The sequence below is a fragment of the Mustelus asterias genome, chromosome 7 (genome assembly GCF_964213995.1).
Source record: "Mustelus asterias chromosome 7, sMusAst1.hap1.1, whole genome shotgun sequence".
NCBI classification, from domain to species: Eukaryota; Metazoa; Chordata; class Chondrichthyes; order Carcharhiniformes; family Triakidae; genus Mustelus; species Mustelus asterias.
In genome coordinates this window covers 17,530,414-17,547,360 of record NC_135807.1, presented here as the reverse complement: position 1 = coordinate 17,547,360, position 16,947 = coordinate 17,530,414, and the positions used below count along the sequence as shown (strand labels likewise).

General features: G+C 38.9%; 1 protein-coding gene across 1 annotated transcript in view; it reads right to left on the bottom strand.

The window, feature by feature from the left end:
* LOC144496012 (serine/threonine-protein phosphatase 4 regulatory subunit 1-like) overlaps window positions 1–16,947 on the bottom strand; it is a 53,125-nt gene that overhangs the window by 14,987 nt on the left and 21,191 nt on the right. The window contains exons 4-12 of the mRNA XM_078216973.1: window positions 13,217–13,323; window positions 10,549–10,691; window positions 9,796–9,942; window positions 7,137–7,244; window positions 6,972–7,037; window positions 6,417–6,431; window positions 5,363–5,521; window positions 3,784–3,926; window positions 10–563 (exon numbers count right to left, since the gene is read on the bottom strand). Of these exons, the coding sequence (XP_078073099.1) occupies window positions 10–563; window positions 3,784–3,926; window positions 5,363–5,521; window positions 6,417–6,431; window positions 6,972–7,037; window positions 7,137–7,244; window positions 9,796–9,942; window positions 10,549–10,691; window positions 13,217–13,323 (1,442 nt within the window). The remainder of the gene's footprint in view (window positions 1–9; window positions 564–3,783; window positions 3,927–5,362; window positions 5,522–6,416; window positions 6,432–6,971; window positions 7,038–7,136; window positions 7,245–9,795; window positions 9,943–10,548; window positions 10,692–13,216; window positions 13,324–16,947) is intronic.

Genomic DNA, 16,947 nt, shown 5'->3' with positions numbered 1-16,947 from the left:
TCATTGTACCTTTTACATCCGGGTCATCTATGTGAGGTTCTAAGTTCTCCAGCATTTCTTCCAGTTCTTTTCTAGTGGCGGTGCTGAAGCTTGGACAGTCTAACACTTCTTCCCGTGTAGAATCTTTGCTTTTCTGCTCATCTGAACATTGTGGCAGCTCTAGTTCCAAGTCAAGATCTATTGTAGGGATAGGAGTCCTCCAATAATGGAATGAGTTGTACATGTCCTCCAAAATTGCAGTCTTTTCTGAACTGGACCCAGATTTTTGCGAAGACAAGATTGAATTTGGCAACTGACTTTCGCCGACAACTCCTCGTGTTTCAGATGATCCAGATTTAGTACATACATAAGAATCAGAGTGTGACTGTAATGATGTTGCCTGGGCATGAATGGCATCACTTCTACATTCACCATCACGGTTTAGTTTATCTTTTAGGGAGAGTTCAGCAGTTGCATTTACTGATTCCACAGTGCAAGAGCTAAAGCTTGAAGTTTGTTGTTTCGTTTCAACAAGATCAACAGCTCCATCTGCAACTTTCGATGATTCTGCTGCACGTTTTACACTAAGGTGAAAGATAACAGCCCCGTTATTTCATCAATAATAGCAAAAATCTAGGGTAAAAGTTACTTCACAGCCACAGTCTCGGTAAAATGTTATTTCACAGCTTAAGTTCTTGTAATTTTAAAACATCCAGAACATGGTAAACTCAAGAATTGAGCTTGATAACCAGTTGGAAAGCACTACGTTACCCAAAAGTTATCCTCTGGGATAATGCACCTAAAAAATGAACAAATTAACCTTCCAATAAAGCTGGCTGCTGAGAGATTAACTGCAGGTCTTAGTGACAAGACAAAACTTGAAATAAAAGTCTTCCTTTCAATACCGGAATTTAAACATGTACTTTGAAATGAGTCAGTGCACACCATTTCATTTCTTATAGAAGGTGTAGCAAATATAGACTACCCATAACCAAAAGAGAAAATGCTGGAAAATCTCAGCAGGTCTAGCAGCATCTGTGAGGAGAGAAAAGTGCTGACTTTCCGAGTCCAGATGACCTTTTGTCAAAGCTACCCATAAATTGACAGTTTTTTAAAAAAGCTTTCCTCCCATTTAAGTTTCTTAAACAATACATTATTCTTGATTTAGCAGTCAAATTTCCAAAAGATGATCCAGGGAATTTTACCCATTTGATTTTTCTCCTGCATCAGACAGTACTGCCTGGCTTGTGAACTCTCAGGAAGGAACAGTGGGTTTGATGGCCTTGCATGCGGTCTCACTTAATTGTGATATGCTCTGCTTGTGCAATGCATTCTGCACCAAAATGTTGCACTGTAGTTTGAAATGAATGGGGATATGGCTACAGGCACCTAGTTAGCGCTGCATGGTTCAATATTAGAGTTTTTACAAATATTCACAAGTAAAGGATGTGATTACAGAACAAAATTTTCAAGTTTGGTTCTCAGCTTCCGCACCTGCAACTCACTCCAGACTTAGTACTCCAAAAGCTATTTCAGCCATCCTCTTAATTTTAATTAATCCAAAATTCATGTCAATTTTTTTCCCATTTTGTCACCGGTTCCCAGTTCTCAAATATAAAATTCCCACCCAGTTCATTGATGACCTCGCTGCCCTCCTAACCCTATAACTTTAAACATTCTGACATCTTCTATCCACCATTTCTCAGCTTCTGTGCAATATACCTTTACTTTCTTTCCACGATTAGCAACGATGTTCAGCTACTGAGGTTGGACGCTCTGAAACTTCCTTTCTAAAATTCCCTTCGAAATCCTTTTCAAACTTCTCCTTAAACCCTACTAACTCCTTTAGCTATTCATCCGATTTTTGATGATTGCATCTTTCCATCAGCCTAAGCATATAAGTGGTCAAGTGCATTAAGGGAGTGCTATACCATTTTTGCTGTACCTTTGCAAGTAAACTGTGGCCAGACACAAAAATGATTTTTTTTGTTTAAAACAATGAACGGTAATTAAAAGCATTCTTCATAAACTAATGCACTATTGATAAAATAATCCCTGAAAATATTCTGCAGCAAAATGTTGCATTGTAATTTGAAATGGATGGAACAGAATATTTTCCAATACTTTCACGTCAACGAAACCAAAACAAGGAAAACCCACTTTGTTCTGTAATCACATCCATCACTTGTGGATATTTGTAAAAACTCTAATATTGAACCATGCAGCGTTAACTAGGTGCCTGTAGCCATATCCCCATTTATTTCAAACTACAATGCAACATTTTGGCGCAGAATGCATTGCGCAAGCAGGGCATATCACAATTAAGTGAGTGTGCGCAGAGCCACCAAACCCAGAGTTGGAGCTGTCATTTAGACTGGACATCCGTAACTTGAAGCACCACTTGTATGAAAAAAATTCCATGTTACCATTCAAAATAGAGCACCTTTTTCTTTCATTATGACCAAAAATAGAGTCTCTGATGATACACTCAGTATCGGACCTTTACACATTACCGACTGTATTTCAAAGTAATCCAATAATTGTAAAAACGTCCTAAAGACTCATGATGCAAAGCTATTTATTCATACACCACAATGGTCTTATTCAAGGATATACCATGCAAAATCATAACGCTTATTTTAGCACTGCAGAGCTTTAATCATAATATTGGATCTGCTACTTCGACAATATTCCCCAGATTTCTTTGGGTATTAGTGGTGAAACATGCTTTAATACCTGGACAATATGCCAATGCCAATGAAGGTAACTTAGCAAAACCATGTGTAATTATAGAAGCATCTGCATTTCAAGGATTACATGACATGAGGGTTTTAACATTATAAAGCTACTAGTAATACAAAGTCACTTTATTGAATATAGCAGGGTCCTGTGGACATTGGAATATATAGAAAATGCAGCTGTAATGATTAAAATATTGTTTTTAATAAGAAAGCTCAATAACAGCACAGGATATATTCAGTGTTCATACTATCCTTTGCTATGCTAAGGGTCAGACAGAATACTGGGAACAAATGTTGCTTTAGAATAAGCATCTAACTCATTCTATAGATGCTTAATACAAACACTTAATTTTCAAAATGAAGAGCACATCATTGCCCAGCATGGGTATTACCTGAAGGAACACATACCAGTACTTTGGTATAATACTAATTAAAATGATTCACAATGACATGGCCATCAGCATATTTTCAGGGATTATTTTATCAATAGTGCATTAGTTTATGAAGAATGCTTTTAAATTACTGTTCATTGTTTTAAACAAAAAAAAAATCAGGTGCGTGTCTGGCTACAGTTTAACTGCAAAAGGCTTCAAACTAATCTCAGCCATGAAGAGAAAAAAATGTAACAGAAGGGCACCAAAGAGAAAAATGGTGAGGAACAAACTTAACATACACCAATCAAGTTATTTCCCTGCAGAGTAAAATAGCTAAGAGTATAGCAGTGTAGTAGTCAGGTTATATGACGAATAAATCAGAGGACTGGACTAAAACCACAGGACCCAAGCTCAAAATCACACCATTGTAGTTTGGTGAATTTGAATTGACGTAAAGTCCCCCGTCCTTGAGGGAAGAAAACCTGCTGTCCTTACCTGCCCTGGCCTAAACAACTTGGATCCCACACCAACATAATTGCCTCTTAAATGGCAGAACAAGCCACTCAATGGTACAAGAAAATTAGGGATGGGTAATAAAGGCAATCATCCTGAGAATTAACAAAATGACATGCTTCAAATACTTCAAAAGTTAAGTACAAAAAAGTAAAAGTATTGATCACAGAGCATACCTGTTGTGGTTTTCTGTCCCTTTGCTCTCCGATACATTCTTGGAAGAAAGCAAATCTTCCTCTTTGAAGTAATGGCCAGCACCAGAAGAGCCAGCAAAGGTTGAGATAAAAGGCCCTAATGACTGAAAGGCAGCTTGACGAACCTGCAAATCAGAGTATTACAGTGTTAAAAATGTTACCTACTTAATACAGTTTCCACTAAATTACCTTGCATTGCTAAGAATAAAAACAGAAAACGTTACAAATGCTCAGCAGCTCAGGCATCCTTTGTGGAGAGAGAGAGAAACAAGAATTAATGTTTCAATTCAGTAACTTTAATCAGAATTGGAAAACGTTGAGAGATGCAACAGCTTTTAGTGAAGTATAGAGGCTGAAACTGTGTTTGGGAAAGTGGACAGGGAAAAGGTGGCTAGTTTAAAAAATTAAATTGGTATATTTATTTGTTGAAAGAGTTGCAATCATCATTTGCTGTCCCAGCTGACTAAAATATAAACAATTTTTTTAAAAAAATGCTCATTTTGCCTCAAAATCTTGAGCACTACCCCCTTTTGAATATATGGCACCATATACTACAATACATCTTGGGAGCCTACTGTCTTTACATATCAAGTTGGGGGGGGGGGGGGGGGGGGGAGAGAGGGAAATTTCTTCATTTGCTCTCTTCCTTTCGCCATATAAATTTGTTGTTTTTGGCCTGTGATTGAGATTCTGCGAAAAAATGCAATTCCATCTGACCACTGGCATCTTCTCGCACAGTCCCACTCTTAACCAGTGAGAAACCTGACAGGAAATGAACTGGATTACTCCCATTTCCTGTAGCAACTGCACAGGCCAAGGATAATGCCAAGCAAATTTGCTGTTTATGTTCAGGTAGAACGTTGGAGTTAGGGATCAGGGCAATTGAGCAGGACAAGGGAAAAGTACCTCAGAAAACTGAGGACAGAGCAGTCAGCAAGAACCACCACAATGGGTGATATTTGGACTGAGGTTAGGGAGTAGGAAGTTCTAAGGGCGGCACAGTGGTTATCACTGTTGCCTCACAGCGCCAGGGACCCAGGTTCGATTCCCGGCTTGGGTCACTGTCTGCGTGGAGTTTGCATGTTCTCCGCCTGACTACGTGGGTTTCCTCCAGGTGCTCCGGTTTCCTCCAACAGTCCAAAGATGTATGGGTTAGGTGGATTGGCCATGCTAAATTACCCCTTAGTGTCAGGGGGACTAGCTAGGGTAAATGCGTGGGGTTATGGGGATAGGACCTGGATGAGATTGTGGTCGGTGCAGACTCGATGGGCCGAATGGCCTCCTTCTGCACTGTAAGATTCTGTAATGCAGCTATTGACATGTCTGAAATTTTTGCCCTTCATGAAAAACAAATGTCTGATGCCTGTTAGGAAGAAAAACAAATTATTTTGGTGCCAACTAGAAGTTCAGACATGGCCCTACAGATGTAAAAAACACCACATTGAGTAGGATGATGTATGGTCAGTTCAATATGGAAAATTCCAGAAGTAACACAAACATGATCGTTACATTGCTTATCTACTAAAGCTTCAGAACATACAGAAAAGACATTGCACCTCACCCATCGTGAAGGGTCGCTGATCAGGTTAATGAAGAGTGAACAAAGTTTTGTTCTCCGAACTTCCTGAGAGGTTGCACAAGAAATGCCCATAAAGCATTCGGCACATGCTTTCCGCACTCCCCATACATTATCAGAGCAGAGCTGGAAGAACCTGGGTAACTGCACAGAAAAATCCAAGGGAATGGGATTTTCAGTTATGATTGACACTTCACTTCAGAGGGGAGGTTTTTCTGAACATCACTGTCACCACATTTAAAGATGGTAATTACAGATATTGGGTTATAGCTGCATGAAAACAGACACTTCAAACTTTCCTTTTTGGGCCTTTGCAACAAACATTCAAGAGCACCATACATTAATTCAAAATAAACTTCATCAATTTCTAATTTTATTCAAGAGGTCAGTAACATTTTGATAATTTGTTCTTGCATTTGCAAAAAAAAACATTGCCCCATGGCACTTGGTTAAATGGGTATTAGAACAAAAACAGGGATGTTCTAGACAGTCCCAATATTGAACATTAATTTCAATGCAAAGTGCCTGAGGGGATTTGTTCTCAAAATCTAAAATGAAAAAAAAAAACACTGCACAGCTTATTTGAGACATACATGGAATATAGTTCAAATTCTATTTTATCACATTTCAATTGTGGTCAGTTAAATTCCATTTAATTTTAAGACCCACTCCCCAAGAGCTAGAAGCAACTGGTGAAAAGCAATGAATTCCACTGATAATTGAGTAAATGCATTGTTTAGTATGTGACTGAGCTTTATACATTAAAGTGATTCATGACTCAAATCCTGGTTTGTCGTGACTCGTCTGAGTGAGTATTACGATTGATCTCGGTGTCTCTATAATTGAGAAGGGTCCCTGCACAGATTTCTATCCAATGTCCCCATGAAGTGAATGCTTTTGAGCAAGGATCAGATTTAGTTCCCCCACCCCATCATCATGCATGGTCAAATATCCTGCTGACACTCACTGCCAAGGTTCGTACATTAATAGTGGTTCATTGTGAATTACCCGAAAGCTGCCGGCACCTGTCGAACCTTACCTCAGGATAAGCCTTCTAGGGAAACAGAGGAAAAGAAGGAAATAGGAGACAAATAATAGGAAAAAAACCACTCAAACCTATTCAATTCTACTTTTAAAAAAATATAGCTTCATTGCCAACTAACAAAGGCATTCTCAAGAATTACAAAAAGGGATAAAGAGACCAATATGAATTGAATCATGCACTCATCACGAGTGTCACATGAGGTTTTGATGTGGTTTCACAAAATTATTTCAACACCAGGTTGTTTGACAATGAAGTGTTGAAGTGAATGTGATTCTTCCAATTCCAGAAAACAAAATAATTATTAAATGCACACATACACAAGCTCACTTTTGCCATCAACCAAGTTTTGATCTCATTATTCGGGGGGGGGGAAGATTGACTTGACAAATTTGGCAAGATTATTAATCGTATTACTTATTCAGAACAATGTCATGGCAACATAAATGATTAAAACATTTAATTTGGATTTTTGTCCCCCTCTTTGCTGGCCTTGATAGCCCAAGGCTAATATTTAATATGGAGTGCTGATCACTATTTATGCATACCTACCAACAATCCTTCAGTGGCCTCACGACCGACGACACCGGATATATCTCCAATATTGGCAGCACACACCTGAAAGAAAAAAAAACATGTCTCTTACAAATTAAAAAGAACCACAAAAAGAGGGGGTATGAGGTGTGAAATTGCCAAGTGACAGTTATGTAAACTAACCTTGCGAACATGGAACATTCGACAATCACAGCACATCTCACAGAACCGGTGCAGTATATATTTCTCTGTGATAGCCTTTCCCACCATGGGAGCCATTTTACACATTATCTATATTGAAGGCAAAAGTAAACCAGTAAAATAAATCTCCATTAAATACTGCAGCAAGTTTTTCTTAATTTCTGTGAAACAGAATTCGTGTTCCTTTTGGGGGCTCGTGCAATTCCTGCAACAACTTAAACTACTCACAGCCTATTTAGGAACATACAACTAAAAATCGATTCGCAGGGAAAAAGTGCTCACTTTTACCACGCAGCCTATAAAGGCTCATTAACTAGCTTGAAGAAAAACTTAACGTACTTATCGTGTCCTCTTCATTTTTATAATTGCATGCATCCTCCACACAACTACGAGTCTTAATAGGAAGCTTTTATTCAGTTTTTCCTTTAAAGGGATCAATGCAAAAAAAAAACCTTTCCTGTTGCAAAACGTGATGTTTGCTACATAGTAAAGAACTCTATCCTTGCTTGATGAAGGCAAAAATCACACTTGTATCACCAATTATCGTAACACAAATGAGTAACATGGTATACTAATTTCAGTGCCAGTGCAATGCCAGGTACGTAGGCCATGTTCCAATGACTGGCAAATTGTATCAGAGAGCACGTCCATTTGGCTGTTTGCAATATGCAGAGCACTGACTGTACTATCAACCTATGCTTGCAAAGCTCAGAACATTATGTCTGATGTCAGATGTGATCCTGCAATTGCACAGCACTTGCTGCCTCAAGTGCGCTAAGAATTACACTAACAACCAATTCAATATCATTAGTCGGTGTCTCACACTTCCTGGATGGTACATATATTCATATCCAGGGACCTGTCCTCTGCAGGCAAATGGAACATGCCTGAGATTGCACCTTTTTTGAATTAAAAAAGTTTATTTATGAGTGTTACAAGAAAGCTTATATTATTACTGCAATGAAGGTCCAAGAAGTGGCTGATGAAATTCAACGTGGGCAAGTGCGAGGTCTTGCACTTTGGAAAAAAGAATAGAGGCATGGACTATTTTCTAAACGGTGACAAAATTCATAATGCTAAAGTGCAAAGGGACTTGGGAGTCCTAGTCCAGGATTCTCTAAAGGTAAACTTGCAGGTTGAGTCCGTAATTAAGAAAGCAAATGTAATGTTGTCATTTATCTCAAGAGGCTTGGAATACAAAAGCAGGGATGTACTTCTGAGGCTTTATAAAGCACTGGTTAGGCCCCATTTGGAGTACTGTGAGCAATTTTGGGCCCCACACCTCAGGAAGGACATACTGGCACTGGAGCGGGTCCAGCGGAAATTCACACGGATGATCCCAGGAATGGTAGGCCTGACATACGATGAACGTCTGAGGATCGTGGGATTATATTCATTGGAGTTTAGGAGGTTGAGGGGAGATCTGATAGAAACTTACAAGATAATGAACGGCTTAGATAGGATGGACGTAGGGAAGTTGTTTCCATTAGCAGGGGAGACTAGGACGCGGGGGCACAGCCTTAGAATAAAAGGGAGTCACTTTAGAACAGAGATGAGGAGAAATTTCTTCAGCCAGAGAGTGGTAGGTCTGTGGAATTCATTGCCACAGAGGGCTGTGGAGGCCGAGACGTTGAGCGTCTTCAAGACAGAAATTGATAAATTCTTGATTTCTCGAGGAATTAAGGGCTATGGGGAGAGAGCGGGTAAATGGAGTTGAAATCAACCATGATTGAATGGTGGAGTGGACTCGATGGGCCGAATGGCCTTACTTCCGCTCCTATGTCTTATGGTCTAAGTTACTGCGAAAATCCCCTACAAAAACATGGAATGAAAGAGGTGCAATAGCTTCATGGTGCATTCTCCATGGTAACACTGTTGACTTGCACCCTTTTCTCATACAGTTTAAATTGTTGCTCCTTTGAAATATCATCCTTGTCTGCTCTGATGAGTGCAAGACAAAAAGCTTTGACAGCATGTCTCTTTTTTCAGCAACACTCATAACTTGAATTAGCATGTTCTGCAAAAGGGAATATCTGTGACTACATTAACTATTCCAGAAACAGGAGATTGGGATGGAATTGCATAGATTCATTTTGAGAAATTCAATTCAGTAGAATACCTACAAATGAAACTACTAATAAGATACGGATAAAATAGTGAAATATACAACCAACCCAAGGTTGTAAATACCTACTTAAATAAGAGTTATTATGAGTCATGGGTAAGAAAGGGTTCAGCACATCACAAGAAAAGCAGAAAAGCTCTTTTTATTCATTTATTAGAAAGGGGACTTTGAAGTCTTAATTATGATAAGCATCTGCCTGAAAAAGATCAGCTGGAAAATTTGGAAATGCGAATCAAGTAGAGGAGTTAGGCAACAGTGTCTGTAAGGAATAAACATAAGGCAGTGTTGAATGATGTTTAAGATTAAATGCAAATTGTCATCTCAGAGGAATGAGAAAAAGATACAAAAAGTGGGTATTGGAATAGATTTTAAAATCCATTAACATCTGATAACTGAACTCGACTGTTAACATGTTTAAATTCTCAGGGTGCCCATATCCTCTTGAATGTTCCAAATCTTCTCATTTGTAATTATATGGCTAAATTTAAACACAAAAAAATTAGACATTTCACTTACTGCTACAGCCTCAGTTTTCAGATCATCGTTGCTTTCAGGAGCAGTTAGATCCAGTAGAACAGGACATACTTTTGTCTCCACATCGTATCTTTCTATTATCTCTTGTTCTAACACCACCAGCAATGCTGCCTGGCTCATCTTCCTCACCTATAAATAGTAATTGGAGTTGAGAAGTGGTCTGTAGCCAACCAACTAAGGAGAAAGAGCTCAAAATGTAGACAGTTTGCAACACAAAACATAATTTATCAATTGATCGATTTAGCACTGCGAATAAACTTCAAACTGAAGCTTTTTAAATAAAGCTGTATTTCTATTTTGCCTTTCACTGACTTAACAGTGGATGCGAGGGATTTCTTAATGTCTTAACACAATTACTATATTTGGTGCAAATTCAAATCGACTATTCCTTCATCAGGGTAAGAATTACCCACATGCATAATACAACAACAGTCAATTTGTAATAAATTTCTATACAAGGTTGATTGAGAGATTCAATTCACAGGGAATCTAAAAAGTGTTTAAAGCATTTTTCTTAGATTACTTTGGTTACTGAATTTGTGTTCCCTTTCCACTAGATTGATTATTTTTCCTATTGCAAGAAATAGCCGAATTGAAGAAATGTAGTTTTATTTATTCCCTTCTCCAGGGTCATCACTGAAGCCACGTGCGATGATCAAACACATGATTAATTGGTCTAAACTAAAAGCAATTGAAAGGAAAGCCTCCTTTCAAAAGGAAAAAAAGACACCGTACCTGGTTGTTGGGGTCTGCAAGGCATCGAACCATAAAGGGCAACAAGTATTTGGAGAAAGCGAAAGGAATCGAAGGCCTATTCTCTTGGCAGAATATGGCAATATGAGGCACCTGTTCCATCAATTCTGCACGGACTGTTGGTTCTGTAAAGAAAATTTGATGTGACTACCAATAAACAGAAAAAACTATTTTGCCATAAGTACTGGTTTAAAAGGTGGATATTTTCCATAGATTTTGGATTTTTTTATTCATTCAGGGGACGTGGTTGCCGCTGGCTGGCCCTGCCTTGTTGCTCATCCCTAACTGCCCTTGAACTCAGAGGCTTGCTAGTCCATTTCAGAGGGCATTTAAGAGTCAACCACATTGGATCCGGAGTCACTTGCAGGCCAGCTCAGTTAAGGATGGCAGATTTCCTTCCCTAAAGGGCATTAGTGAAACAAATGGGTTTTTCCGACAATCAACAATAGTTTCATGGTCATCAATAGATTCTTAATTCCAGATATTTCTTCTTGAATTCAAATTCCATCATCTGCCGTGGCGGGATTCAAATCCGGGTCCCCAGAACATTAACTCAGTTTTTGGATTACAAGTCTAGCGATGATACCACTCGGCCATTGCTTGCACCCTCGCCCCGCGCCCCCCAACCTTGTATAAGCGCCTTTATTCTGGCAGTTTGGTTGAGCCTCCCAGTTCAGAAGGTTGTGTTTCATAGGGACTATTGCACTCCAAAATGAAGGATTTATTGGTCATGTGGACAGAATAAATGTAAAAGAGTTATGTAACTGGTATCTCCACAATGCACTTTCAGTCCTATTTATTGGATTCCACAGTCCAGGGGAATCACATTACAAATCACACTATTGAAATGAGTTGTTTATTTAACAAGCTGAATATATTAATTACCTATTAACATAAATCAAGAGGCTCTGGGAGCTCCTGTTCTCCATGCTCCTGAACAGTTTAAGCTCTTTTTGGAATAGAAGTGTTCCTGTTCATTACAAGTAACTCTTTCCTGGTTTCACATTTACTTATGGGCATGTTTGGAGTTTTCTTTTTCAAATTACACGCAATGACTAGTGTATGGGCGCTGTAATTAAATCTAAACTCCAGTCCCTTGGGCAGATACAAATTGCCACACCTAGCAACAGTCACAAACACGCACATCTTCTGTTACTTGACTATGCAAATTGAGTTCAACTCTTCAAACAAGTTTATACAAAACATAAAGTGTAAAACAGAAACTGTTGTGCACTGGTTATTTGTAATCGGGAAAGAATGTCATATAACAATTGACTGAATCAACCATTAGCAATTATGTGCTTAACCTGGAGCAGTAGTAAGTGCATAATACATTTCCAAAAACAAATTCCAGTTGATAAAGAGCACTTTATGGTTTGTTGTGATAACTAATTTTACAACATCCCACCACACTTCAAATAGAATAGGTCCAGACTGAGATCAATAGTGAAATATCTTCTGGGACAAATAACTGCGCTTCCAAATAACTCCAATGATCACTGTCTCAGATCTCCAAAGACTAATCGGCACACAAATTTTAAATACTTTTGTCATTCCTAATGCAAAATATAATGTAGGATAGCAACTATATTATAGCCAGAGTGCCTCATGCATTTGCCATTCCAAGACTGCAAACACACATTTAGGTAAAAGGCAGTTGCTAAATTAACTAAAATATTTTGAAGACTTGGGCTCACCAACTGGGAGACTAAAATCTATCACAGGACCTTTTAAAGTATTAATGCAAAATTCAATCCCCTTGCTTCTTCCCTTGGCACCATGAGTGATTGTACTATCGTCTTTTATGGATTTGGCTATAGCAAAGTCATGAGTTAACTATTCTGTAATTTCTACAAAAAAAAAAATCAAAAACACCCTGCAGATATACAATTGCGTAAATTGAAATATTTTGCTCCTTTACTGCTGAAACATTGAAGTTTTTCTCCAAACCTATTGTGTTGTAAAACTACAAGGAAGCTCCTTTGGTCAAATGTGCAGTCAAATCAGAACAAATGGGTTCAAACTACAATTGCTATTACATTATCTCTTCCAATTTTATGAGCAGCTATATGACAGATAAATCTGGCTAACGCCAAAGTGTAAGCATACTTGTCCCCTTATTTGTTTTTGTGGGCTGTGGACTAACATTCCCCACGATCCCACTTGCTGGTCTTTTGCTCATTCACCACTATTCAAATCACTGTAGGGACACTCCAGATTCTTTAGGTGGTTCAGTGCTGACTTTTCCCACTATAAAATGCAACCCAAGGGCAAGCAGAGATAAGTAGATGTTACACAAAGGGAAACTGACATAGTCAGCAAAATGCTGATTTGAACTCCAAGGGAAAATAAATTCTATTGTTAGATTGTGGTCTAAACTGCCAGTAAACAACACACAGACCACAACACTTGGTTCAACTCAGATTTTTGTGCACTCACTGGAAGGGGTTAAGCATTCACATATGCTGGTACTTCAGACAGCAGGACAGGAATGAGACATAATGTCAAAAATATAACAATTAATGTGAAATATGCCTTGGAGTTAAATATGGCAAATCGGAAGATAGCCAGTATTTAAAACTCTTCATTGCTGTATGTTCAAATACTTTATACTACATTACTTGGACTCAATACAGAACATTTTTGTTACCTGGATCTTCTGCTAGTTTACTTATTCTCTCCAGCACTGCGAGGCAGTCTTTTTCGTCGTCGCTGACTGCCCGCAGCGTATCGAGCAAACCTCGTGCTACCATTTGTCTGTTAAAGAAAGAAGAGAATTAAAAGCCAAATGCTTTAACATTTGATCTAATTGTTGAAAAGAAAATAATTATTTCAACCACCACATATTCTGCCCCTCCTCGCTGGATAAGCTTTGATTTGCCAAAACCACAGTGACGGAAAGAGACACATTGGCCAAATGCATCCATATTTTCTGGTGATTAGTTAGAAGGTAGCATTGCAGAAGCCGAGGAATAATACTCTTCTACAGCTACCAGTTCACCACTGATGAAGTCTTTATAATGTATAATGGATATCAGTTTGAAATCAGGCCCTTCTATTTTGCACTGAAGCAGCAAGCAAACCCAGCACTTGGTTTAAAATCTGCACTTTGCAACTTCATTTTCAGGCCAACGCATCTTGTCCCGAAGGTGAAAATCACCGCTTCGTATGGGTTATGGTCTCTCAGAAGGCAATAACACATGCAATTAAAGGGACAGTGCACACATTTCATTCTCTTCCATTATAATCTTGGTTGTTTTTTGTAAAATTCTTACTTCTGCTTTATGTCATGTCTGCAAGACCCAAGCTCTCCAAATAGCTCAGTAACTCAGTGGGATTAAGATAGGAAAGACTCATCTCAGTGCACAGAGATGGCTGATACCATTCAGGGTGGTGGCCTTAGGCAATTGCAGACCAGCCTGCCGACACACTCACTTTTGCTCAGACTGGAAGAACGGTCATTTGATTGCGGTGCTGGAGGGTTGCCAGCATAAATCACCAACTTCAAGGCAGGGGGGAAAAGAATTACAGTTTTGGGGTAGGGGCAGAGAAGGTAAGCCCAGCACCAATGCCTGCCTGAGGGAACAAAGAGCCTTCTTCCTCGATCACTAGCAATGCTTGGTGGTAACTCCCAGCACCACTACAATCAGGAACTAAAAAATTAAACAGTGGCTTTCAGAAGGGAGTGGGACAGAGTAGTTAACTCTTTTAAAGAAAAGTTAACTCTTTTAAAGAGCTGACACAGACACAACAAGCTGATTCTGCACTCCAAGACTCTAAATGGTCTGCAACTTTGTGCACATTAACTATGTCAGATCTCAAATAGACTGGTCTTCAATATCTTCTCCATTTCATAAATGAACGTAAAGTTGCTTATGGAATGCGTGTAACGGTAACAGATTAGCATTCAGCTGTTTCATTACCCTAAAGGATGTAAAACATGTATTTAAATGAAAAACGAAATTAAACTGCATCAAAATCTGAAACAAAAAGGAATATTTCATTGGCAACATAACTAACCCAGCATAGAATCATTGGAAGATTAAAGAATGCCAACTTGGTAAGTATTTCACCTGCTGGTGCTTCCACAGACAAGTCACAGCATTGAAAGTCAATATATTGCAGTAGTACTCACCCTTACATTGAGTATTATGCAGGGAAATCTAGAGCAACAATTGGGTACTATTCCAGAAGTTTTCAAAACATAGTTAAAGTTGACCAGTGCTCGCCCTCACTGGCAATAAAATGGCTTAAGTCAAAATTTAGATGCAGATCTGTACCCCCCCTTCTAAACAATGGAGTTATGTGACAGACACACCAAGGAGATTCGTTATTCACGTATAACATTAAATCTGAGTCTCAACTCGACTGGACATTACAGCTAAGCCCAATACTATCCCCACAAGATAGCCAGAAATCTGGCTGAGTAACACTGTCACTTGTGGCTTCTTGCTGACATTTTAGGCCCCAAATGCCCACCTTTATCAGCAATATCAGTACAGGATCTCCATTTAATAAAAATTCTAGCTGTTTAATCATTACTCACGAGGGAATTTACTTTACTTGCCTGAACAGGCAAAATTGTAAAATCTGCTGCAGAAAATTTCATGCAATGCTGATTCAACTAACCAGAGACACAGTTTAATCCATTAGCACTAACAGATGCAAGAACTAATTAGAAAACCTAAAACAGTTAGTAGTAAGCAAGATAATACTTTATATATGATGTTTCAAAGAAAAAGCAGAAAGCAAAGCTGCAGAGAAAGTAAAAGCCTTATTCCCAATTTATTAGTCATGATAATACTTCAAAATTATTTCATTGGTAGTGAAAATGCTTTAAAATGGCCTGTAGTCATGAAAGGCACTATGTAACACGAATCTTTTATTCAATGTGCCATAGAGAATTACAGACATGTTTTGTAACTATTAATGGTCACTGTAGATGTGCAGCTGCGCCTTAAACAAGTTTTCAAATTAAGTTTTGTCAATCTTAGAGGGGCTGCAAAAACTACCACATCCTTGTAGAGGAGCATATTTAATATGATGCACTGAAATGTCTTCTATTTTGCCCATACCCTTTGTTGATTTTTATTTCTCATCATACTAATGAAAACATTCCCTCCTCCTCCACCCCCATAGACTGCAATGCAAAGGTTAACTGTCTTTCAGAAGTTATATGCGTTTCCAGAAGTGTCAATATTAAGAATGCTTGAAGTAATAGCAAGTGGACCCGACTAACAAATTCCTAAACGACTACACCAAAATACTATTCACTTGAAATGGCAAGGAGCCAAGATCAAAATGATGCACAAGGCATAAATACTGCTTCCTTGTTCCACTTACCACTCAGGTTCACCATATCCTATCCCACTACTTTCACTGACCTATGCAACAAACCCTGCTCTGTGCTATTACAATTACACCCTGCAACCCCTCACCTTTGATTTACTGCGCCCCAGGACAGATGTAGATGCAGATGTAGACTCATCTCTGACCTCACATCTTAGATCCTATAATTGTTTTTTTACCTGTCATTCACCAGATACAGCCCCATCTTAATTGCTTCAAATAGGAGAGTGCATAAACACAAGCTGAACTGGTACACCACAGGCCTCTCTCATCACCACAGGATCTGATTTAAACAAGTTAAACAATACCATACAACACCCTCGTCTGCTGCAGCTACCTCCTGCTCCGGGATCACTTGTCTTTTTGAGTTACACATTTGCCACAAAAATGTATTTGCATCACAATGACAATGACAACCAACCAGCACGATCCTGACATACAATGAGAAGATCCACGGCTACTTCTCAGAAGGTTCATATGGATATTTCTTGTCCAAAGATTGAGACCATGCATGCTACTGCCTACCCCACCCCCCGCCCCCACAAAGACCCATCCATTGCCCTTCCTCCCATATCTCAAACAAAGAAACTTCCATTCTTTTCACCTACACCATTATGTTCTTCACTTTACGTCATCACCCTTCCATTCCCCATTAATGAATGTATATAGAAACATAGAAACTAGAAGCAGGAGTAGGCCATTTGGTCCTTCGAGCCTGCTCCGCCATTCATTTTGATCGAATTCAATATCCTGATCCCCCCTCACCCCTTAAGCCCAAAGAGCGATATCTAGTTTTTTTTTTGAAATTAGACAACGTTTTGGCCTCAATTACTTCCTGTGATAGTGAATTCCACACATTCACCACCCTCTGGGTGAAGAAATTTCTCCTCACCTCAGTCCTAAAAGGTTTACTCCTTATCTTCAAACTATGACCCCTAGTTCTGGACTCCCCCACCATCGGGTACATTCTTTCTGAATCTACCCTGTTAGAATTTTATAAGTTTCTATGAGATCCCCTCTCACTCTTCTAAA